The 25,948-nt window shown below is 40.5% G+C and overlaps 1 protein-coding gene across 3 annotated transcripts in view; it reads left to right on the forward strand.

The window, feature by feature from the left end:
* asb7 (ankyrin repeat and SOCS box containing 7) overlaps window positions 1-13,864 on the forward strand; it is a 46,360-nt gene extending 32,496 nt beyond the window's left edge. For all 3 annotated transcript variants that reach the window (XM_052040630.1, XM_052040628.1, XM_052040629.1), the window contains one exon: window positions 9,913-13,864. In XM_052040630.1, the coding sequence (XP_051896590.1) occupies window positions 9,913-10,052 (140 nt within the window). In that variant the 3' untranslated portion in view covers window positions 10,053-13,864. The remainder of the gene's footprint in view (window positions 1-9,912) is intronic.
* Window positions 13,865-25,948: the final 12,084 nt, after the last annotated feature.

The raw sequence follows: 25,948 nt of genomic DNA on the forward strand, positions 1-25,948 counted from the left end.
ATTTCCTCCTCTGAATGACACTGCGGAATGTTTCACATCCCCTAGCAGTGCAGATGCTCCAATAGGTCAGCATATTCTACACATCTTACAGAAAGTCTATTCACTTGGAAGTGAGGGTCGGCCCTTCCACAAACTTAACATGGATACCTGCGTTGACCGAAACATGGCTCACCGGTGACACCACTTCGCTACTTACAGGAAATTCCTCTCTTCGGTTATACCTTACACTGCTTGTCTGCTCAAACAGATGTGGTGGAGTTAAATCCCAACTCCTGCAGTAAATCCTTCTTCTCAACACTTCACTTGTTTGACACCCTCATTTCTGCTCTTAAATTCTCTGGTGTACCAAGGTTGCATAGAATTTCCCCTCAAGATATTCTCAATCCCTTTGTCCCTTAGACTTAGCCACACAAGGCAACTTTTCCTGGTTATCTCAATCACTATCTCAATTCATCTTGCTGTATTTTATAATTTCATGGGCCTCAATATAAACTTCCCTACCGACATAATCAATGTATTACTTTGATTGAATCTATTTGGTATTTAAACACTTTTATTAAATCATTGCTTAGCCTCTGATTTCCAAGTTTACACATCCTGAGTTCATAATTCAGTCCTATAAATCCTATAATTTGTGTTACATTTATTCTGGCACTTAAAACTGCATGCAGAACACAGAGTATCATCTGAGGCACTGTACAGTGGCTTCCTCACTTGTGCATTACACTTGACATAAAGAGGTACATTAATTAGTTTCTATAGTTATTGCTGTTTGTTCTCTAGCTGTTATTCAACGCTTGGCTCTCCCTGAATATTTTTTCCTTCTGTAATTGTGATCTTGTATTTTCCCACATTGAACTCAACCTACAGCCTGTCATAGAGTGCACCTTTTGTCCTCTGCCAACCACTTCCCAAATAATTGTTCACCCACATCACAGGATTACAGTAGAACACTGATAATCTGCTGTCTGATTACAGTAAATCTCTGATAATCCGGCATCCATTTGTTTGGGAAATTCTAAGATTTGGCATCTGGCTTGTTCATTAGTCAGGATCGGAGTTGAGGACCCAGAGTGTGAGCAAGGTGTATGGTCAGAGCCAGAAGTCTGGAGTCTTTGTGTATTTTCCTTTTCCTTTAACCTCCCTGGGTTCACTGGCAGATTCATTACACTACTGTAATACATGTAAAAATGGTGTTTGGCTATTGATAGAAGTAACATCCAATTGTCTGGAAAATCTGTTAATTCAGCACCGTCAGAGTCCCAAGAATGCCGGATAAATGAAAATTTTTGGAAATCGCGATGAGTGAGCATCTAGCTCGCTGGGTTTTGTCTCCCGTAGTCCTTTTAAACTCACCGGGGCCCTGTTTCGCACTCCCTTTAGTGACCAAGGCCCTGTTTCACACTTCATTTAAACACACCAGGCTCCTTTTCCTGTGCTCACTTTAAACGTAGTGGGTTCACTGGAAAATTTATTGTAGTACTGTGTCGCATCTTGAAAAGTGAATGATTAATGTGTTGGGTATTAATTAGAATAATATCCATTGGTCTGAAAAATCTGCCAGTCCGATACCAAAGTCCCGAGGGTGCTGGATTATTGGAGGGTTATTGTACTCTAATTTGATGTGCTTTCAATTTTGCTTTTAATCTTTTGTGCTGTATGTTATTAAGTACCTTCTATCCATTGTGTTAGTGAAGACCTTGAAAGATTCGGATACATGTCGAAAGATTCAGATACATTCTATTCTTCACAAGTATTCTCTGACTATATTTTGTTGACCTAGTTCAAATGTTCTAATGTTCTCTCATTCTGTCCCTGATAGTTACTTCCCTGCAGCTGATGGCAAATTTATAGTTATCAGTTACCTCTCCAAGTTAAATAACTGCTATTTTTTAAATCCACAGGCACAGTTCCTGAAACTGGAAAATTGATTCATCATTTAATAGTGGCAATCTATTGTTTTTCCTATCATAATTGTTGCAAGAAAAAGTGTTACAGGAAATGCATTCTGTAAACCTTTTGGCCCTGTGCGCCGTTTCCATCACTCAGTATGTCTATCCTGGAATTCTCCACTTCTTAAACCTTGTATTCAATGAACCTACTTTCCTCATCACCACCACCTCCCCCCTCATTCTGCCCTACTGTTAGGCTCATTCTCTTTCAGCATCTCATCTTTGGAATAAGTTGCAACATACAGTCTCAGTCATGAGCACTAAAAAAAATTAGTTGGATTCATGGTTATGACTTTTTTTTCTGCGACTGGGATCTTGGCAGGTGTGAAGGTTTATTTTCATAACTTGAAGAAATTAGCTCTCTTAGCTGCTAGAATTTAGGACCGCACATGACTTTCTAATAGAACACCTGTGTTGGAGGCTAAAGGGAGCATCCTGATACATTCAGGGCAGCAACACATGGCTGCTTGTGGATCCAATGTGAAGGGGATTTTTAAATTTTATTTTTAAATGTGTAATTTGCATCTCATATTTCCAGCATTCAGCTTCTTCATTCTTCTGTAATTTTAGATAATTATTTGTCCACACCTCAACCCCTACTTTTTGTAATTCATCAATGCCTCTACCAGCTTCTTCCGTGTTGATCTATTATTTTGTTGTTACTTAATTTTCCTGCCTTTCAGCCTATCACAGACCTTTCTTTTTGTACCCTTGACATTTTGATCTTTCTCTGCATCTTAAAATTTGTTTTATCTCTAGTTTTATTCTGATGATAAATTAAATAAAACATTAACTTTATTTCCCTCTCTGCGGCTGTTGTCTGACCTGTTGAGCATTTCTAGCATTGTCTGTTGAATTTTAGATTTCCAGCAGGTTTTAACATAGAGCATGGAACAGTACAGCACAGGAACAGGCCCTTCAGCCCATGGTGTTGTGACGAACTAATTAAGCTAATGACACTTAATTAAACTAATCCCTTCTGCCTGCACATGGTCTATAGCCCTCCATTCTCTGCATATTCATGTGCCTATCTAAGAGTTTCTTAAACGCCTCTATTGTACCTGCCTCCACTGCTACCACACCTGGCAACGCATTCCAGGCACCTGCCACTCTGTGTAAATAAAAAACCTTGACCTGCACATTTCCTTTGAATGTAACCCCTCTCACCTTAAATCCATGTCCTCTCCTGGGAAAAAGATATCGGCTGTCTACTCTAACTATGCCTCTCATAACTTTATAAACTTCTATCAGGTCTCCTCTCAGCCACTGCCATTCCAGAAAAAACAAACCTAGTTTGTCCAACCTCTCCTTATAGCTCGTGCCCTCTAATCCAGACAATATCCTGCTAAACTATTGCACCCTCTCCAAAGCTTCCACTTCTTCCTATAATGAGCTGATCAGGATTGAATGCAATACTCCAGATGCAGCCTAACCAGAGTTTTATAAAACTGCAACATAACTTACTGGCTCAGTGGCTCGACTAATAAAGTAAAGCATACCATCCGCCTTCTGGTTGCGCTTGTACCTCTGCACTATTTTCCAGTAATACGTTGACAATAATAAACCAATTACCAATTACCTTAATTCCAGTTTTGTGCTTCATTTAATCTTTTCAGTTAAATGTTTGCCAATCATCTTTCATGTAACAGTTCTTAGTAATTCCTTCACTCCTCCTGAAGCCCTGCAATATAGAAGTTTAAAACTATTGAATGAGCAATCATGTATGTAGTGTTCTAGCTTTACAGATTAATGTTCAATAACCACATTGGAGGTAAATGTACAATGTTAGGGATAAGTTGGCTTTGATAACATCTTTTGTCACTTGTGTCAACAGCACAACAATAAGTGCATTGCAGTGTGGCCTTTAGTATCCCAAAGCACCTCAAGTCATTTTCTGGCAGAATGTGACATGAGCAGTTTAAGGAGATGTTAGGACAGATGAGAAAGCGTGGTCACATTGGTGAGCTTTGAAGAGAGACTTAAAGAAGGAAAGAGGGAAAAGGAAATAGGGAGAGAACTTCGGAACTTGGGACCAATTGTAGAGGGATGAAATCAGGACTTTGCAAGTGATCAAAATTCACTGTAATCTCAGAAGTTTTCAGGGATGAAGGAATCAGAGACAGATAAAAGGCCAGAGGAAAAAAATTATGTAAAAATTGAGATGTTATTGCATTGGGAACTAATGTAAATCAGTAAGGAGAGCAATAGGGGTGAAAAAGATAGTGTGTTTTAGCAAAAGAGCATCAGTTAAGAGTGAGCTCACAAAAAGGTTGGAAGTTTGGATATCATTGGAATATAAAAAAATTGGTGGCTAAAAAACATTGTAGAATATTTTAGTAACTTGTCATTGAGACAGGACTAAGGTGGAGGTTTGTGTCCTGGTGAGGATATGAACTCATAAATTCACAGCAGGGTCAAATAATCTGGGTTAACCTCAAAAGATGGCTGCATCAGGGATATGTCATGGGAATAGTTTCTGTTCATCAAATAATGGATTTCTGATAACAGGTGATGTTGAGGAGGATGTCATTTGCAGGAGAAACATATAGTGCTCAAGGGGTGTGGGGGGTGGGGTGGTGTTGGGGCGAGAGATGGAAAAAGACTATCAAAATAAATAAAACTTGAGAACTCATGAGAAAGTGTTGGCGTATCAGCAATCTGGTAGGATTAGGATTGATGGAGTAGTGGAGACGTTTCATGTACGGGATAGTTTGTAGAGAACAAATTAGAGAAGATGTAAATTTAGGGCTCTGTGAGGATGAATCCTTGGGGAGAAACACAGTTTGGTGGGTTGGTAAAAGGCAGAGAAATGGCAGGGGACGAATAGATGTGATGGCTAAATAGGACTTGATACAAGTTAGGATGTTGGAAATAATGTTTTGAAGACCTCAAGTGTATAGAGGGTACAAGGAGAGAGACTGGAATGTAAGAGAGTAGTCAAGTCTAGAGTTAGCAAAGGTGTGAATGAAGGTTTCAGCAGAAGATGCACTGAGAGAAGGCAGAGTTAGACAGTGATCCTTGCGGTGGCTGGTTAAGTAGTCCGAGTTTCATATTGGTCAGATCTGACATCAAGATTGTGAACAATCTGGGTCTGTTTTAGAAAGTTGCCAGGGCTGGGGCAGAATTGATAGCTAGGGAACAGTTCTTAAGTGCCTTACTTCTACTGCTTGCATCGCTGGCAAGTCCATCATTCATTACCCATCCTGAAATGTCCTTGAACTTGTTAAACTTCCCTTTGAAAAGGCTAATTAATTCGAGAATCAGCCAGTTGCTGTGGGTCAGACGTAGCCCAGACAAGGTAAGAGAAGCCAGTTCCTTCCCCTAAAGGAATTAAGTGAATCAGAAGAATTTTTACTATTGAGTAGCTTCATGGATTCTATTACTTATACTGTTGTTTTATTCCAGATAATTTAAACTTTGGATCTGTTGTTCAAGTCTCTGGATAGCATAACGTGGAGTCAGCGCTGAGCCAACAGCGCTCTCCACTGAAGCAACAGTCTGCTTGAGGTACTCAGTAGGCCGAGCAGCATTTCTTTCTTCCCACCGATGCTGCTCGAACCGCTGAGTACCGCCAGCAGATTCTTTGTCGCTCTAGATTTCTGCACTCTCTTGTGTCTCCATAGCACTCTCTATTGATGTTGGTTTCAAAACAAAACTTTGCTTTTAGTGATACTTGCAGAAAACACTGGGCAGATTCTTCCGTGAGGTCATATGCATTTGAACAAAAAGCAAACTGCTGGAGGACCTCAGCAGGTCCTGGAGAGGTCCTGCAGCATCTGGAGAGAAATGGACCATCGGCATTTTGGATTGAGAAGGGTCAAAATGTGCAAAGAGACTGTCCATTTCCCTCCACAGATGCTGTCTGACCCATTGAGTTCCTCCAGCAGTTTGTTTTTTTGCTCCAGATTCCAGCAGTCCCTTGTGTTTGCATTTTAACAACTTTCTTTCCTTATAGAAAAGAGCTTTGTGTGGAATAGTGAAAACTCACTCCTCCCACAAAATTAGAAAAAAAATGTTAAATCTTTTTAAAAACATCAACATTAACAAGACAAAAAAAATTCAGTACAACCTTAAAGTTAAAAGTTAAACAAAAAAGACCTTTGAAGAACCTTTAGATGCTTCCAGAAATCTGAATTAGCAAGCCACTACTGATTTTGTCCATTTCTTGGAAAGATCTTAGGAATATATTTAAATTAATAACCATCCCCCAAAGATTTTTCAAATTAACAAATTCTTATCTGAATCTCTCACAGCTGTTCACCTCAGTTAAAACAATGGGAGAATACCCCTTGCGGGACCTGGCACAGAATTCACTGGCAAGCTCGTAACGTAAGTGTTGGGGAATTACCCCAAGTTCTCGCTTCCTCGCTGAACTCTGAGTCCAGCGTCGGAGCGCATGCAGCTAGCTCAAGGGGTATCGCTAATAGCATTTTCCCGATTTCTGTATTCATATACATTTGTGCAGGAATCTTGAAGTTGCTGTCAGTGTTTTGTGGTAATGTTGGAGAATGTTACTTCACCATCATTACTCTGCAAAAATCTGGGCTGTTACCATGATGCTACCAGAGCCATGCTGGTAGGCTGAGTGCAAAATGGAGAACCTAAAACATTCTCAAAAAGCACGTTGTGCAACAAAGTTTGCTTCTGCTTTTTTTGATTTTGGCAGAAAGATTGTGACTAAGTTCTGCTTGGTTTTGAATGGAAGCATTTGGCTCAGGCTCTGCTTTGGTAGATTTTGCTTGTATTTCTTATTCATTGAGTTGTTATTGAATGTAAAATTGAGCATCTGAAAAATTAACTGCAGATGTGTCTGACTTTGGAAGTGATTCATGACAACCAGGAAAAATACACTGTTGTATTGTCTTTTGACGTTGATTTCATGGGTAGAGACAAGAATTTCTGTAAGCCTAACATCATGGAACATTACGGCACAGAAGAAAGGTATTCAGCTCATTGTGTGTGGGAGATTAAATCAAGTTGCTCTTTTCCCACTGCAGTACTTTTCCTTTATAAGTAAATGTCTTATTTCCTATTGAAGACTAGAGGTAAATCTGCTTCCATTCCCCCATAGAGCAGGGCAGTACAGAACAGAACTTGCAGTACAAGAAATAATCTCATCTTCAGATTCTTCTAGGTTGCTGCACTTCAAGTGCTCATTCAAATACTTACCCAGTTTGATGATGATTTCTGCTCCCATTGGTCTTTTAGGCAGTGATTTTTAGACTTTCACCAATCTTGTGGAAATCCTTCCCTCCTTTCTAATGCCCCTAACTGTGTTCCCCATCTTGAGGTCTAAATCACTGATACATTCCACTGAAAGGGGCGGGACCTGTCACTGAGCCTACAGAACCCCACTGCATGCAATTTTTCTTTAATTCCTCGTCTTCTATCACTGAACCACTTTTGAAGTCGGCTTGCCGCTTTCCCTTCAAATCCCAAGGATTTCCATTTTTATGATCAGCTGGTCAGACATGACCTTCCCTTAACACGTCCTTGCTGACTGCTCTTGAATGTTATGTAATAAAGTAGTGAAAAGTGGAATCGGATTGAAATTGACTTCTTTTCCTGATCGACTTACTGAACGTGTTAGAAACTGATTTGAATTTGATAGTGTTGATGTAGGATTGATTAATGTATATGAATCATGAGTATTAAGACAATCTGCTGTGTCATTGATTGTGGAACTGCATCTTGGTGTAAATTATTTTAAGGGTTTAAAAATTAATAACTTTGCTCCTTGAAATCTAAAGTGTAGTGTGATTCCATGTTGAACTAGTTGTAAAACATTATTGCATTGACTATTTTTCTACTAAAATATGCTCTTTCTGGCTTCAATCTACCACATTCAGTTCAGTGTATAGATATCTGGAGGGTTTCTGAGGCAGAACTCTGACCTGCACCCCCCAACCCACCACCAATCCCCTCTAAAACTTGAACATTCCAATTTGAAACTTACTCATTTTCCTTCCAAAGTATTGTCCAGTTGTATTTATCACATGTCTGTATTTACAACTGTTGTATCTCAGGATGCTGCTTTTACCACTTGAGGTTTGAAAGCTGTGCAGTTTTTTTAAAGGTTTCAAGTCAAAAGTGGTTAATATGCAAAATTGAAATGATTTGCTTCCAGAAAACAAAAGACCTATGTTAGTTTTTTAAAAGTGTTTCCAGAGGGCACATCATATTTTTTTGATAAAGCCTTTAAGAAAGCATTTTAGAAGTGGAGCAACAGAATAGGTTTTTTAAAGTCAAGACCTCAGTTATGAGGAGTTTTGATAGAATTATTGGGGAGGTCCATTGGCTGGAGAATTGGTAAACATAGAATATAAGGTATTTGGCAAAATATTCGGGGAGGGAGGATACTTTGTTATTTGGCAGGGAACTGTGATCTGGATTACACTGCCAGAAAGCTGAGAGTAAATTTAAGGAGATAATTGGATATTTACCAGAAAATGGGGACATTTACAAATTAGTGAGCAAAAAGCAGGGCAATGAGACTAAATTGGATAGCTCTTTCAAAGATACAGCACTGGCATAATGGAGTGTGACTTCCTTTCATGTTGTGTCATTCTAAGATCAGCGTCCATCTGACAGAAAGGTTCAGGAGACAAGGGGCTGCATGGAGGAAGGTTCTTCTAAATTATAGGGCAAATTTCAGAAGATTTGTTTAAAGTGTTCCATCAAAATTAGGTAGTGAACCATGCTCAGTATTTTTCTGTCAAGTTGAGACCACTGTATGCACTTAAACTAAATGAATTTGCCTTAAATGCTGTTGTAAATGTTAAGGAGACTCCCAAGTATCTGGTCTATATTTCAACAGAATGTTTGTTTCATTCCTGGCTTTTACTGTTGTGTGAATCATCCGTCATAATCTGAGATGCTAATACCATTTGATATCACTGAATTGCAAAGGTATCTGTAGCATAATTGAATTTATAACAATGTTATCAATAACCAGTGACAGATGTGTGCCTTTGCTTTCAGTTTAGATAAACAGAATGTTCATTTTATCAGTACATACAGGTTGATAACCTTTCCTTGTCTTTGTTACAATATTATAATATCCACAGTCCAGCCCATGACTCTTGCATTATTGTAAAAATAAAGGACTGTTGGTGTATCAGAACAGACCACTTCCCCGCAATCTTTTTAGAACAAAATTTTTAATCATACACTTGCTTGAAAATGCAGTATTTTGTAATGGTACCCTCTACACAGATATTTGAAGCATTAACATTTTCTGATTGTCTGATAGTTGGTCTTTGAACTTTGATGAATTGGCATCATCCCCTGCAATAGCTGCAAATAGTTTCCTTTCAAATACATGGTGCATCCTCTGATAATTTCCTGCTGAAGAATCTGTTTCAATATGGTTGTAGCTAATATAGGAGAATACAACTCATTAGTAAAAGTTTTCAATAACGTAGAGGTGTTACAGAGCCAATAGAAGGTAACATCACCATTCTGAAGACATTACTATCTACCTATTATGAAAGAATTCATCAAATTGTGCCACCCTTTCTAATATGCAGTTAAACTAATCAAAAGTACAAGTTGACATCTAATAACTAAATTTGCAATGGAAAATGGAGCTTTTAAACTCTGCAGACAAAATTAAATATTAAAATAAATTTAATAATCCAAAGGCTTTGTGTCTAATTATTTTGCTTTGGGAGATGGCAGTTAATCTAATGGTTTGAGATTGTTAAAGTATCTGCTAAATGAATGCATCATGGCAAATGTGGCTCAGCCAGCAAGCTTCAAGCTCACCATCAGCATCACAATGGCAAAAAAAGAAAATCCTAGATAGCAAACAATTTATCTCTATAAAATTTGATCAACAGGCCTTTACTAACTGAAGTTTTCTTGAATTGTGTCTTTTGTAAGCCTAGGAGATCTTGATATAAATCTGATATTACAGCTATGAAACATTAATGCTTCTCATATTTTCTTCCTCCTTTAGGACAGCCTAGAAATTTACAGGATCTGTGCCGAATTAAAATCCGACAATGTATAGGCTTGCAGAATTTGAAAGGACTGGAGTCACTCCCTCTTGCAAAAGTTATGAAAGACTATTTGAAGCACAAGTTTGATGACATCTGAATGTTAAAATTTGAAGTCTTGAGGGTTTGCAGTAGGCACGGCCTTGCCCCAAGTACATTCTATGCAATTCCCAATTTGATGAAATTTAAAATCAATGCGGGTGTCCGTACCTCTCTGAATTTAAGAATTTATTTGTCATAATAGGTCCACTCCAGGAGAATCTGTGTTCACTTCCAAACAAAAGTTCTGAACTAACATACTTAACTGTTTGATTTGGCAAAATTCAAAAAATTCATTATTTCCTCCCTTCCAATTTGACCTTTTTAGCAAATGCTCATTGTTTTAACATATTAATGATAAAAATTACTCAACTGGAACAAGTGACATTTGAATGATAGTGGTCATGAAATAAATTCTGTTTTGGAAAATATTTGGTGCACCTGTAAATTTGTATCAAGATTGACCTAAATCAAATTTGAAATCTGAAACAAAAGTGGAAGAAAGGTCGATCAACATCTACATAAATAATGTACACTTGACGCTTGTTCAGTAAAAGGGAAAATTGAGAGGGAAATCAACAAACTTGAGGAAATAGTGTATTGAATGAATGATGCATCAGATCATTTCAGTCATTCAAACAAAAATTTGAAAGGCTGCGTGAATAACTGAGGCAGTTGGGAAGCTTAAGGAAAAGTTATGGGAGGTATCACTTGACCAAGATAATCTTTTTCTTCATCCATTGATACTTTTCTCTTTGCCCTTCCTTCTACCCTCAACTCCACCTTTTGTATTTGCATGTTTATCCATGAATTTGTATTCTGCTCTTTAAAAAAAGAATTCAAGTTGTGGCAGTGTATGCTCTCCACAGATGCAGACTGCTACACGATTTCTCCTTCTGATGCCACCACAGGTTATTGTTTTTACATAAGATTCAAAAATTAAAGGTGCCATTGCAATTTGGACTTTTATTACAATACTTTCCATACCTTTTTTTTCCTTTTAGACTGATCCCAAAACTGCTTATGTTCTTCACTTCTCTGTGATAAAGTCTATGGTGCTTTAACAATGCTGGTCACATGCTGGAATACATTAGAATATTGGGGGATGGAGAAGAGATGACAAGTCAGTGTATCATAATCAGATTTTCATATAATAAATATGTCTTCACTCAGTGTTGTTCTGTCCTTGGTGCCCTCTCATCAATTTGTGCTTTTTACTAGCGTACCTGTTATCTTTGCCCTCAAGTTGTGATGCACTGGAATTGGCACTTTCACTTTTCTGTCAATGACAGGGACTCATTAGCTTGACCTACATTGTAGGCTTAGCTTGTCCATCAATTTCATATTGCTATGATATGACGTATGCATCTAGCTCATTCTTTTGGTTCTTCAAACATACAACCGCCTGGAGTTGTTTCAGCACCGAAGACAGAGGTGTCAGTGAATAGTACTTGTGTGTCTGCCCAGTCATATTTGTACCTACGAGAGTTGTTTCGGAACAAAAAAAATCCTAAAACTATACAGCTTTTTAATGCATGTTGTCTTCGATCTAAAATTAGATATTACCATATTTTTCATTTGAATCAAATTCTAAGCAGAACAAATAGGAGTGTTTTTCATTTAAATTCTGAACAGAGCCTGGCTCTCGGATTACTAATTAAATTAAGTTACAAACTGTTGAAAGGATTATAATTTGATATTTGATTGCCTATGATGAAACAGTTTGAAATGCAGAGCTTATGTCTAGTTTGACTGCAGTTTTATAGAGGGGGATAATGTCCTTCATAGAAACAAGAATCAAAACCAGGAGTAGTAATTTGAGATATGCCTGCATAATAGGGCATGGTTAGGATTGGTGCCCTGAAGGCTCAGCAGTAAATGGTAAGTGATTGGGAAACAGAATCTGATGAGAGGAATTGATGGCCCTGATCAATTCTCAGCCACTATTTCTCCTTCACCTCCACTCGCACTTACTGGAGCAGGAAAATTGGCTCCTGTAAATGCAGAGAGAAAATAAGACCATGAAATGATCTCCTCTCTGCCTACTAGGTCGAGGTCAAGCTTGATGTGAATAGAGTTCTGGAAATTCCTATTTGCTTCTGTCAGAATATTGAAGAAAATTATGCTAGTACGACAGCTGGTACTGAGAAAATGGCCCTCTGTTGTAGACTTGATGCATTGTTCTGACCTACTAGGAAACTGTTATTCAGCTGTGAAGTAAGGAGTTTAACCTAGTGATAAAGAACAGGGTGGTAAGGTCGCTGGTGCACCACTTCCCTCCTTTTCCTCTTTATCTGTTCTCATTGCCATCCCCCATCCGGAGTGAAGTAAATATTAAACAATAGAATCCTCCTGGTTTCCAGACTTGGTAGGATTGCTATGAATCAACTTTGTAGATTGCAAAGGCAAAGGTAAGAATATGCTTTAGCCACTGAGACATAAGAGACACTTTCTAGTTTCTGTTTGCAGGTTTTGTGGTTTGTGTCTGTATTTTGTAGCAGGTGGGAGGATATTTAAACTAGGAGCGTTCAAAGTTACTACCTACAGTTTGCTCCCTTCCTTGCTTAGGTGAAAATAGGACTGGAGGTAGTGGTTGCATGTTTGCACATCCCATACTGTAACATTCTTATCTACTAATGTAACTGAGTTTTAAAGACCCAATACTTGTCTTCACATCAGTGACAATGTTACGTGCTCCCCTATAGAAGTTAGTGACTTGGTATGATTCTGAATGTTGCCTTTGCAAAAAGCAACAAATAAAACTATTATTGAAATGACTGCATGTTGGAACACTGGCACTGATGATGTACAAAACACTGGTGTTTACTTTGCAAATATGAAATGCCTTATACATCTAATAATGGTCTGACACTGGAGTGGCTCTCTCCACAATGACATATCAATCAAAAGAAATAACTAGGAGTATGAGTCTTGGAGCCTCAGCATTCTAGAAATCATCATTTTTATTTTTCTCGTCTTTTTAAAGAAATAAATTTATAATTGAAGCTTGAGTTGTTTCTGGCTTTTTTTCAGGTAACACTGTATTTGATAGGAATACAAGTACTCAGGAGCATTTAACTGCATTTAATCCTCTAATGAGAAAGACTTGCAAGTGGTCTTGGTGGCTATCCTATATTTTGCCTTGCCCCTGCATTCAGTTGGCACTAAAACTTTTTTCTTCTGCCCATAGCAGCCTGTGCACTGGCTCATCCTAAATTTTATAATAATGGCCTCTGAAACTAGTGATGCACAGGACATTTAAGTGATCCTGAAAAGCATGTTGTAATAAAGATTTATTGTGCTATCGAGGTGTATTGGGGAACTACTGTCTTGAAAATTCAAATTATTTAGCTTTAATTGTAACAATCAAGAGGAGATTTAGTAAGAGGCCTTCAGAGTACAAAACAAGAACCGATTGGAGTTAAGCAGCTTTGATGAGTAAACTTTATTCTGCATCGTTTCTAGACTTGATGGGTTGGGATCCAATCCTTCAGTAAATACAGAAATGTATGAACAATTTTTTTTTGTGGAAAAATGCTATGATTCATGGGGTCATAAATTTTTTTAATGTGTTTTTTTGTACGTTTTCATCTTAACTTGAAATACCAAAGAAAAACTAAAATCTTCAAGAATTCATTGGATGAATTTTTTTGTACAGTTTTATAACTGGTAATGTACCAACGGAACTATTTAATGTTTGAAGAAATGGACCACTAATTTTTGTAAATGTTTTGTGTTCTAAATGTAAACAGATTAATACATTTTTAGAGTATTTAAATGCCACGATTCAATAAAATATTTAAGTGTTACTTATGTTATATTGTTTGTGTTCGGATACTTTGAATGTGACTTGAGATATCTGTTCAGGTTACATGTTACCCTGAACCTTTGGTGAATTAATCACCAAGGTAGATTGAGAAAGTTTTTTATTTTATTAATTGGTTTATATCTGTAAGAGTGTTTTCTTACATTTCAAAATGTATTTTCTTAGGAATCACACTCAAGCTCATTGGTCACAAATTGTCATCCAACCAAATGGAAACAAAAGTGTCCTTTGTTACTGGCTTTTATATATCTTCATTTCTTTTAAATGTTGGAACTAAAACCAGAAAACAAATCAGAGGTCCCAAGTGAGGATTATGGTTGGAGAAAATAATTTCTTCTTGAGTTTCACCAGCAAAGTTCAACGAGGCAAGGCAAGGCTGGGATAAATGGCAATTTCTGATTAACACAATATCTAGGTAGCACTCCCATTAATCTTACTGATGGTTCTGAAGTAGTAACCATGAAATAACATTGCATTAATCTGACAGTAAAATCCATTGATAATATCTGAATGGACAGCTGCTGCAAAATGTTAAGTCTTATAATTAGTGTTTAAAGCAGCACATCACCATGTTATCATGAAGCTTGTATAGCTTTAGTAGTGCAAAATATAAATTTTGCTGTGTTCTATGGTATATTTTGACTATTCTGTGCAGTGTATCCATTTTGTTAATAACATTACTATTATTATCCAGGATGTTTGCTGTCTGTGTCATTTATGAAGGTGATACCCACACCTCCAGGCTGCATTTTTTGGTAAGAAAATGGAAAATATCTTCAAATTCAAGATGAAATTAAGTTCTATTTAATCCACTAGCTCAAATATTCGGTAAATCAACCACAAAGCTTAAATCAAAGATTTCTGTAAATGCAGCTGATGATTTTTGTGCTGTTTCATGGAATAAGTAGTTTTGAAGATTCTGTGAAAAGGGTATGTGCACTCCATTTAATGTTGGGTATGGTTTTAATGATGAGCCAAATAAGTGTTATGGTAATGAGACAGCAGATGTGATATCTTTGGATTTCAATGCAGTTGGAATTTATCTGAAAAGATTGTTAATAAAAATAAAGGAAGGAAGAATCTGTGGAAATATCAATATATAAAGGAACGTAAAGGATTGTGATAGGAGGAGTCTCATGAGCCTTGAAGAATATTATCAGTGGGGCGTTCAGGCCTCTTACTTACGGTGTCCAGAAGCCAAGAGATATCAAGCCTTGCCCTTCTTACCTCTCGACTTGGCTATTCCAGTGCATTCCTGACAAAGCCCCTTTGTTTGACCCTCCTTAAATTTAAGATAAATCTCTTAAGGCCAACCTCATCCTCCCATTCACTCCTATGCTTGCTGATCTACATTGGATCCCAGTTATGCAGCTCCTCAGTTTTAATCAATCTATGGCTTCAGCCCTCCTGACCCCAGCCCTTAAATCCCCTGTTCCTCGTTTGCACCTCCAGTTCTGTTTTTCTTAAGCTCTACCTGGTTGCTGTGGCTTCAACTACCCAGGCTTCAAGTGCTGGAGTTCCATCCCCAAGTCTGCCTGATCCTCTACCTCCTGTTGTACCTTTAAGTCAATTTACTAAACTCACACCTTTAAGCAAGCTTTAGGTCTTCTGCGCTTGTATCACCCTATTGTGGTTTAATGTCAAATTTAGTTTCATAGGCACCTGTGAAGCATCTTTAAAGATGCTACATAGATACTTAAATATAACAATATAAAAATTGTAAACCATTTTTTTTCACTTTAGCAGTGTTGCAGTAGCCACACTTGTGGTTAGTTGGTGATCTCTACTGGGCAGTGCTGAATTAGAAAATAGCAAATTGACCAGCTGGATAGGAGGATGGAGAAAATCATTAAGTTCATTTTCATAATTGTGTAGAATTACCTTCAACTGAACAAATTTCATATTCCAAAGCTCCTTACCCTTTTTTTTCCCACAATTGCAATCCATTATGAAAGTTGGGTTCTAAGTATCAGTTTCCCAAGTGTTCCTTTTAATATTTAGGGAGGAAGGAATTTCCCAGCTGGTCAGAGGCTCACCTGAGCTAGTGAGAACTTTATTGACCACCATTAGAGCTTAAACAGTAACTGCAGCTGTGGGCATACAGTACTTGTATCTCCCTTTTTCTGAATGCAATGTTTGATATTAAAACAGTGCTGGAAATCCTCAGCAGGTCAGGCAGCATCAATGGAGGGGAACAGTTAACACTTCAGGTTAATGGCCTTTCAGATGTTGGGAAGAGCTCATGCTATGCTTTCACAGTGATCCACAGTGAAATGTTTAGATATTGATATTAATAGTACCTTGAGATATCATCCTGAATTTGTAGAAGGTGGTATGTAGATGCTAATCTTTCATTTCGTATGTTCCCTTGGGGGGAACATCTGCTTCCACTACTCTTTCAAGCTTTTCTGTCAGTCACTTAAAAAATATAAATACCGATCCTCCCCAGGTTATGACAGGGTTCCATTCCTGAGAACTTTTCGTAACACATTTGCAAGTTGGGAATGCGGCCGTGAGCCGACTTCCCACACAGCAGAAGATGCCCACAGCAGCCGGCAAATCCATCCTGCAGGTCTCCCAAACGCTGGTTCATGTGTATGGGCTGTATATGAGTCGGGAGTACGGGATGCATGTAAGTCGGGAACATCTTGATTAGAGAGTTGGCCATTTCTGGAGCACAGTTCTTCAGTACCACAGCTGGATCGTTGTCTGATCCTGTGGCCTTTATCCACCTTTCAGCTGTGTCTTGATATCACATTGAAGTGAATCGGGTTGGTTAAAGACTGGCTTCTATAATGTTGGAGACTTCAGGAAGAAGCCAAGGTGCATCATCCACTCAGTGCTTCTGGTTGAAGATGTTGGCAAATACTTCAGCTTGTCCTTTGGCATTCACATGGCTAAGGATGGGAATGTTGCAGCAGCTGCTGTTACTTAATTATCCACTACCATCCATGACTGGATGTAGCAGGACCATAGAGCTTTCACCTGCTCCGTTGGTTGTGGGATTGCAGATTGCTTTTGTAGACCCACATAGTTGCAGCTTTGCCAAGTTGGTACCTCACTTTGGGTATACATTGTGCTGTTCCTGGCATACCTAATTGGTTGGTTCCCCGATTTGATATGATTAGAGTGAGAGGGAGGCACTATATACAGTTACATATTGTGGTGTCTGCAACCCTGCAACACAATGTCCACAGACTGGAGACACAAGAGACTACAGATGCTATAATCTGGAGCAACAAACAATCTGCTGGAAGAGCTCAGCGGGTTTGCCTGCATCTATCGTTCACCTGCCACTTTCTCCCAACTCCGCCACTGTCTTCCAACTCCACCCCTGCTCCCCTCCTCTACCTGGTGCTACCTGCCTGTCATCTTACACCCCTTCCTCAGTCCACCAATCACCTCAGACTCCTTTCTCACCACTCCCCTTCTCCTCTCTATACTGGCCATCTCCCCTCTCCACTAACAGTCCTGATGCAGGGTTTCGACCTGAAACATCAACGATTCCTTTCCTCCCACAGATGCTGTTCAACCTGTTGAGTTCTTTCCATAAGCTGGAGACCACCTGGTGTCTCGCAGGCCTTCCTGACCAATGACCTGCACAGGTAGGTCCAATGCTCCCACAAGTGTACAAGGCTTCTGGGTCTCCTTGCATCCTAAGGCACTGAGCCTTTTGAAAATCAACTCTCAGTCAAAATATTTGACTCAGTTTATTATTATTGCCTCAATATATTTGTAGCCTATGACTCTGATTGTTAGCAGCCCCCAAACATCACTGCCAGACACCCAGCAGTCCACCTAATGGACAGTGCCTCCCAAGTAGATAGGCAACATGCTCCTGGTCCACTTCAGCAGAAGGTGGTAGATATATTCCCAGCATGTCTTCCCTCATCACAGAACAGCTTGCCACAGTGTCTCCATACATGTTCAAAGTCACTTTCTCAATCTGCATCAGAACAGAAAATGCTGGAAAAATCAGCAGGTAGGCATCAATTCTGCTGAAGGGGTTTGAACCTGAAAGCTTAACTCTGTTTCTTTTTCTTCAGGTGCTGCCTGACATGCTAAATATTTTTGGCATCTTCTGGTTTTATTTCAGGTTTCCAGTGTCTGCAGTTTTTTTTTTTATTCTCAGTCCACATGGTGGCCTTAACTGCACTGTTTTTAATGTTCCCTTCAGATTGATATCAGTACCAATTCCTCCACTTCATCCTCTGACTACTGTACATACAGTACCCCAGCTTGCCACTGAGGCAAATGGAGATTACCATCTATAATGGCCTTTACCAATTTTGAGCACCTGCACTCTTGTGGAAAGTGCTCTATCCTGTGTTAGCTGTAATACCAGGGCATCTTAACTGAGCATTGAGTGTGGGTGGCTTCCATAGCAACTGGCCCAGGTCTCCCTCCCTCCTACATCCCACCTCTCACCTCTCCTAGCCAGGAGACTCTCAGCCTTCTGGTGACCTGCTGGTTTCCTGCCAAACCATGCACCATTCTTGCGGCTTGGCCATGATGAAGAAGACCACATCACCGTTACTCTGAGGCTCGTTCCCTGCATCACCTCAGGACTATGCTCCAAGTAACACTGCCTCCCATTCTCAAGCTTCTTCTCCATACCACTGGTAGTGCTGCTCCTTCACTCATTAGGTTCTCCCTAATAATCCACTGCCAGAATTCTGTCAGCAGTTCCCAGCGACATTGGATTGAAGTGTCCCTTCATGGTCTATACTATCTCCTGCCACAGAAGCAGTTCCTGGTGCCAACAGACTCCCCAACATTTTGTGTGTCTCTGACAAGCTGCCAAGAGCAGTATTGCTTTTCTCTTTGCATGTCCTCGCATTCCTTTGTTCTGAGTCTCCTGCTGGGATCTCAGTGAAGAGGTGAACCATAAGTGCAACTCCACACATTTCTAAAATGGGACAAATGGCTGAGTCCGCTTGTACCTCTCAAACTCTCCAGTGTACCCGTCGTGTCCAGTGTCTGTCGCCCATCAAACTGGTCCTGGAGAAACCCATTCTCCGTTTTCTTCACAGTGGATCACTGTCCTGTTGTTCCCTCAAGCAGCGACATCACAAACTCAATGACAGCATAATGTTTATGGGTTCCTTTATGTTGTTGCTTGCACAAGGGAAGGAAGAGGGAGAGCTACAGGTATTTATTATATACACACTGCATCACCCTTTTCATATCTCCCTTTACCTCTAGTAAGCAATGCAGTAAAACTTTGTGTGTTAACAGTACCTGCCTCTGCTTTTAATATTGCAACACCTTTGCAACAAATTTTCTATCAGTCTTCTGACATTTTTAATATTCTCACAGCCCCTCATTCAACTACTTAAAAGGCTGCAGCTACCAACTCTCTCCCATCCTTTTATAATTTTGAGTATTTCTGTCCACTTGCCCTGTATTAGAACATAGAGCAGTACAGCACAGTACGGGCCCTTCAGCTCACAATGTTGTGCTGACCTATATAAACCTACTCCACAATCAAACCTTTCCTTCCCAAACAGCCCACAACCCTCCATTTTTCTTACATTCATGCGTCTATCTAAGAGTCTTTTAAATGTTCCTATTGTATCAGCCTCTACCACCACCTCCAGACACCCACCACTCTCTGAGTAAAAAAAACCCTACCTCTGACATCTCCCCTAAACTTTCCTCCACTCACCTTAAACAGATGTCCTCTGATATTGGACATTGCTGCCCTGGGAAAAAATTTCGGAGTTGTTTTCTGAATATTGAGAGAATGCATGACTTTTACATAGTAATTTCTTAACCAATGAAATGTTTTTAATTGATGTTTTTGAAGGAAAACCTAAGTTTTGTAATATTTCCATTTTCTAATTTAAAATCAGGTTTGTTTAACTTGCTATCAAATGTTGGTCAATATTACACTGTATGCTGGTGCCAGGAGTAACCAGTAGATGGCAGTGTCTACAGCCAAATGTAAAGAACATCAATCTCTCCAAAATTATCAGCAGCCACAGTTACACTTCACTATTCTGAGACCTGAATTTATTTTAGTTTTCGAAAGGAAGTCGTTCAAGTTATTCAGCCAACATTGTGGGGAAAAGTTTGTGATACTTATGTTCAATAAATACTGTCTGTAATCACTACTGTGGAGCAGCCCTTGGACCCAATGAATTTCACTGCCATTCCACAGTGAGCCAGTTCTGAATCACACCTAGACTCTAGCCTTAAACACTCACCCCAGGATCCCTGTCCCTGCTGTCAGATTTCCTCCATTTTGACCTCCTTGGATGCATGGATAGGAATGGTGTCGAGGGATATGGGCTGAACGCAGGAAAGTGGATCTAGCTTAGATGGGCATCTTGGTCAGCATGGATGAGTTGGGCCGAAAGGCCCATCTCCATGCTATCTCCATAGCTCTATGCCACTTAGGCCATAAGTTGATTTGGGGCACCCTGCGCTCAGGGATGCAAGTTTTTCTTTCTCAAGATAAAAAAGTAAATCTGTTTTCCTTCACGCTCTGACCCTGCTCCTCCTCCTCCCTCTTATTTTGATTCATATTTGATGTATTTAATGGCATTGAATAAGTAATAGTTACCTAGAATGTGTTTGTTATTGACTGAAGAGCCTGAGCTCACCAAGATGTTCATCAGTGATCTGCAGTCATCCTTGTTACCCTGGGCATCTGCTCTGAGGTAGGAATGGTGAGCCCGTGCCATGGATGGTGCTAACCAAGGTTGGATGCAGCTTAAACATTGTGTGCAAAGCTGCTTGGGCTGAGTGTCACCCACAAGTTTATTGGTCATCTTGTATTGTCTGTACAAACACCACTTTGTTCTCATCCCTTGGGGAAACAATGTGGCAGAGCAAGGTTTCAGCACATTGCCTCGAGTCAGAACATTTTCCTGGGTTTTGGTCATTACATTTGCAGGCCTGGGCTCATCATGGGATTCTCACCAACTTCCTCCTGGTGCTGGCATGGAATGTCAAGGTAGCCCGACAGCAGAGCCTGTGGTTCACCTCCTGCAGGGAAGGGGGCCACTTCATTTGGGGGAGGTGTCATGGGGCTGGAGATCTTTTTAATGGACTGACTAAGCTCAGACCTCAACAAGTGAGTTACTAAGGCCAGAAGGAACAGAGAAGCCCCATAATTGGGTCTCACTATCCAAAAAGGATGACTGGTCTTCCCACCACTTCCCCTCTGACAGACATGAAAGGAAATTGGGGAGATAGAATAACTTGCTTGGTCCCACTTTTCATTTCTGTGCACGAGTTGATGAACAAGCACAATCAGTTCATCTTGGCCTTGGAAAGGAAACTTGAGAGACTTGGATAAGAACTGATAGAAGTTTATAAGATCATGAGAGGCATAGATAAGGTAAACAGAATCTTTTTCCCAGGGTAGAAATGTCAAGTGCTAGAGGACATGGATTTAAGGTGAGAGGGGGAAAGTTTAAAGGAAATGTGTGGGGCAAGTTTTTTTACACAGAGTGGTGGCTGCCTGGAACGGGCTGCTGGGATGGTGGTGGAAGCAGATATGATAGTGGCATTTAATAGGCTGTTAGATAGACACATGAATAAGATCTTTCTTAGTCACATGTACATCAAAACACACAGTGAAATACATCTTTTTGTGTAGTGTTCTGGGGGCAGCCCGCAAGTGTCGCCACACTTCCGGTGCCAACATAGCATGCCCACAACTTCCTAACCTGTACGTCTTTGGAATGTGGGAGGAAACTGGAGCACCTGGAGGAAACCCACGCAGACACGGGGAGAACGTACAGACTCCTTACAGACAGTGGCCGGAATTGAACCCGGGTCACTGGCGCTGGAAAGTGTTACGCTAACCGCTACACTACTGTGCCTGCCAGAGAATGGAGGGATATGGACCATGTACAGATGGAAGAGATTTAGTTTCACGCAACATAGTGTTTGGTGCAGACATTGTGGGCCGAAGGGCCTGTTCCTGTGTTCTATGTAAAGTTGAGGATGGCTTGCACTCTGACTCCGTCCAACCTCTGTTCTCAAGAGTAGAGGAAACGTCAACAAGACAAAGAATTCTTCTGAGTTGCAAGTCTGCATATGATGTACCTGTTCCAAGGTGCGGTACCTAGCATCTCTCCAAATTTAATTTGCCACATGAAGCCCAAGTAAGCTACCGCTTGTTCTTCCTTAGTTCGCAGAATATGAGTGTTGCTGGCAATGCCAACATGTGATGTCACTTGTTAATTGCCCCTGACCTAGGAGGCAGGAAAGAGTCAACCTCATCAGTGGGTCTAGTGTCAACTATAGGCCAAGGCAGTGAAGATAATAGCAGGTTACCTACTGTAAATGAAATTAGTGAACCAGCTGTGCTCTTGCAACAATCCAATGGCTACACAAAAACCATTACTGACCTAGGATTCAAGATTTAATTGCTTGAATTTAAACCCCTTGGCTTCCATAGTGGAATTCAAACTTGTCTCTAGATCAGTGATCCAGGTCTCCTGGTGCTTTCCCCTAACTCACCCACAGTCCTACTGTACCAAAATGTTTGACTGCCTCACCTTGGTCCAGGTCTCCTTAACTTGAAGTCATCTGAGAACCTAACCACTTTCCATTTGGTTTCTTTGTTTGGAGGCTGACATGGACTCTGCATAAATTCCATTGGGATCTAGCTCTTTTATTTCCTAATCCTCAAAGCATGGGAAAAATAGGTTAGCGTATTTTACTTGTGTTTCTTTGGCCATTTCCTGTATCTGCCACTCCCAAACTCACTTGCCTCCCTCACTGTTTCCCACAGCTCTGCAAATCCTGTTTCCTACATTTCCTAGTTGATCCATTTTGCTTACTTTTAACCTAACATTCACTGATGAGTATGCTCACTGGACAAAGTTGTTAAAGGATATTCCATTATTCTTGACAGTTTTATCCTAGTATTTCCTTGTCTGGCGATCAGGTAAGATGAATTCTCTTTTTATTCCAAGGGATTTGTCTCATGGTCATATCTTGAAATTGTCTCATTACTTTCCAGCATGAAATGTGGTCTAGAACATTGATGGTTTGGTTGTATAGTCATATAGAGATACTGCATGGAAGCAGATCCTTTAGCCTACTGAGCCCATGCTCACCATCAAGCACCAAGATGGTGTAATTTTATTGGCCCTACATTCCCATTAACTGTCTAGACTCATCTGCACACTAGGAGCAATTTATAGTGACCAATTAACCCACCAACCTACAGGTATTTGGAACATAGGAACAAACTGGAGCACCCAGGGGAAACCTACAGAGTCACACGGAGAACGTGCAAACTCTGCACAGACAGCACTGGATGTCAGGATTGAACCTAGGCCATAGAAGCTTTGAAGCAGTGGCTCTACTAACTGCACCACTGTGCAGGTCAAGCTAGGAGACAGTTTAGCTCTTTAACATCAGTCATCTGAGATGGACCATGAAGCTGACATAAATGTTGGAAGCTTTAAGTCAAACAGAAAACTCTGGGCAAACCCAATGGAACTGTGACTCCCTGGAATACGTAAAGTGAGACAAATAGTTCATTCATGGATTTTTTAGTAATAAAATTTGTTGTAACTTCTCTCAGCTTTCCATGAAAACCTGTTTGCCAAACATTTAATCCATTAAGCTCTGGTCCTTGGCTAAAAACAAGCAGTCCTAATTCAGAGTACTCCTTGTGAGTCTTGTCCACTCCAGCACTTCAGTGTGTGAATTGGGGCAGGGCACATTACAACGTTATTAGACAGGAGCTGGGGGAGTTGATTGGGAGCGGCTGTTATTGGGCAAGTCCACGTATAACGTGGGAGTTGTTTAAAGACTAGCTGTTCAAAGCTCAGGACCAGCATGTTCCAGTAAGGAGGAAGGACAAGGATGGCAAGGTAATGGAACCTTTAATGACAAGAGAGGTTGTGAATTTAGTCAAATAGAAAAAGGAACAATACGTAAGGTTTGGGAAGGTAAAATCAGACCAGGCCCTTGAGGAATCTAAAGAAAGCAAGAGCGAACTCGAGCAGGGGATTAGAAAGGTCAAGGGGGCCATGAAATGTCCTTGACAGGTTGGATTAAAGAGAATCCCAAGGCATTTTATACTTATATTAAAAACAAGAGGAGAGGGAGCACCAGTCAAGGATATAGGAGGATGCTTGGAGTCAGAGGATATGGGCAAGGTACCAAACAAGTACTTTGCATTAGTATTCACTGAGGAGAAGGACATGGAGGAAAATGAGAGCAGTGTGGGCCATACTAATGTGCTAGGGCATTTTGAGATCAAGAAGGAGGTGGTGCTGTGTTTGTTGAAGAGCATTAAAGTTAACAAGTCCCCAGGGTCTGATGAGATATATCCCAGGTTATTGAACGAGGCAAGAGAGGAGATTGCTGAGGCCTCAACCAAGATCTTTGTATCCTCACGAGCAACAGGTGAAGTCCTGGAGGACTTGCTGAGTAGCCAATGATGTTCCTTTGTTCAAGAAAGGAAATAAGGATAATCCAAGAAATTATATTCAGGTGAGCCTCACATCAGAGGGACGCTATTGGAGAGGATTCTTAGGGATTGGATTTAGGTGTGTTTAGAAAAGCATAGCCTGATTAGGGACAGTCAGCATAGCTTTGTACAGGGCATGTCATGTCTTACAAACTTGATTGAGCTTTTTGAGGAGGTGATGAAGGTGATTGATGAGGGGAGGGCAGTGGATGTTGTCTACATGGACCTTAGTAAGATATTTGACAAAGTTCCTCATGGTAGACTGATCCAGAGGATAAATATGCATAGGATCCATGGCGACTTGATAGTTTGGATTCAGAATTGGCTTGCCGATAGAAGACAGGGTAGTGGCGGAAGGCTGTTATTCTGGCTGGAGGTCCATGACCAGTGGTGCTCTGCAGGGATCGGTGCTGGGACCTCTGTTGTTTGTGATGTATATAAATGACTTGGATGAAAATGTAGATGAGTGGGTTGGTCAGTTTGCAGATGACACCAAGATTGGTGGAGTTGGGGACGGTGAAGTGGGTCATCAAAGGATAGAGCGGGATATAGATCAGTTACAGTTATGGGCGGAGAAATGGCAAATGGAGTTTAACCTGAGCAAGTGTAATGTGTTGCGCTTTGGGAGGTCAAATGTAAGGGGAAAGTATACAGTTAATGGCAGGACCCTTAACACCATTGATTTACAGAGGGATCATGGGGTCCAAGTCCACAGTTCACTGAAAGTGGCCACAAAAGTAGATAGGGTGGTAAAGAAGGTGTATGACACGTTTGCCTTCATTGGTCAGGGCACTGAGTATCAGAGTAAGGAAGTCATGTTGCAGCTATGTAAACCTTTGGTTAGGCTGCACTTGGAGTATTGTGTGCAGTTCTGGTCTCCCCATTACAGGAAGAATGTGGAGGCTTTGGGAAGGGTGCAGAAGAGGCGTATCAGGATGCTGCCTGGATTAGAGAGCATGAGCTACAAGGAAACGTTGGACAAACTTGGGTTCTTTTCTCTGGAGCATCAGAGGCTGAGGGGAGACCTGATAGAAGTTTATAAAATGATGAGAGACATAGATAGGTTAGACAGTCAGAATCTTTTTCCCAGGGTAGAAATGTCAAATACCAGAGGACATGCATTTAAGGTGGGCGGGGGGGGGGGGCATTTAAGGGGATATGCAGGGCAAGTTCTTTTACACAGTGAATGTTAGGTGCCTAGGATGGACTGCCAGGGGTAGTGGTGGAAGCAGATATGATAGTGGCATTTAAAAGAGTTTTAGACGGGTGAATATGCAGGGAATGGAGGGATATGGATGATGTGCAGGCAGAAGAGATTTAATATAGTTTGGCATCGCGTTTGATGCAGACATCGTGTGCCGAAGGGCCTGTTCATGTGCTGTACTGTTCTATGTAACAGCATAAGAGATAGAAGTAAGAACATGCCATTCTCAAGGAAAACTAGGGATGGACAATACACTGTCCTTGCCAGAGATACCTATATCCTGAAGAGGAGTGCATTCACTCTGCCACTCGATACACATGTCTGATCGACTCCACTTTCCTACACCAACCCCATATTCCACAATGCCCTTCTACCTGTGTCTATCCTGAACACATGGCCGCTTATATTGAGAACATGACCTCTGGTTCTGGAAGCCATCGAAGCATCAACTCTACATCCCCCCCATTCAAAATCCAGAAG

The sequence above is a fragment of the Pristis pectinata genome, chromosome 28 (assembly GCF_009764475.1).
Source record: "Pristis pectinata isolate sPriPec2 chromosome 28, sPriPec2.1.pri, whole genome shotgun sequence".
Classification (NCBI taxonomy): domain Eukaryota; kingdom Metazoa; phylum Chordata; class Chondrichthyes; order Rhinopristiformes; family Pristidae; genus Pristis; species Pristis pectinata.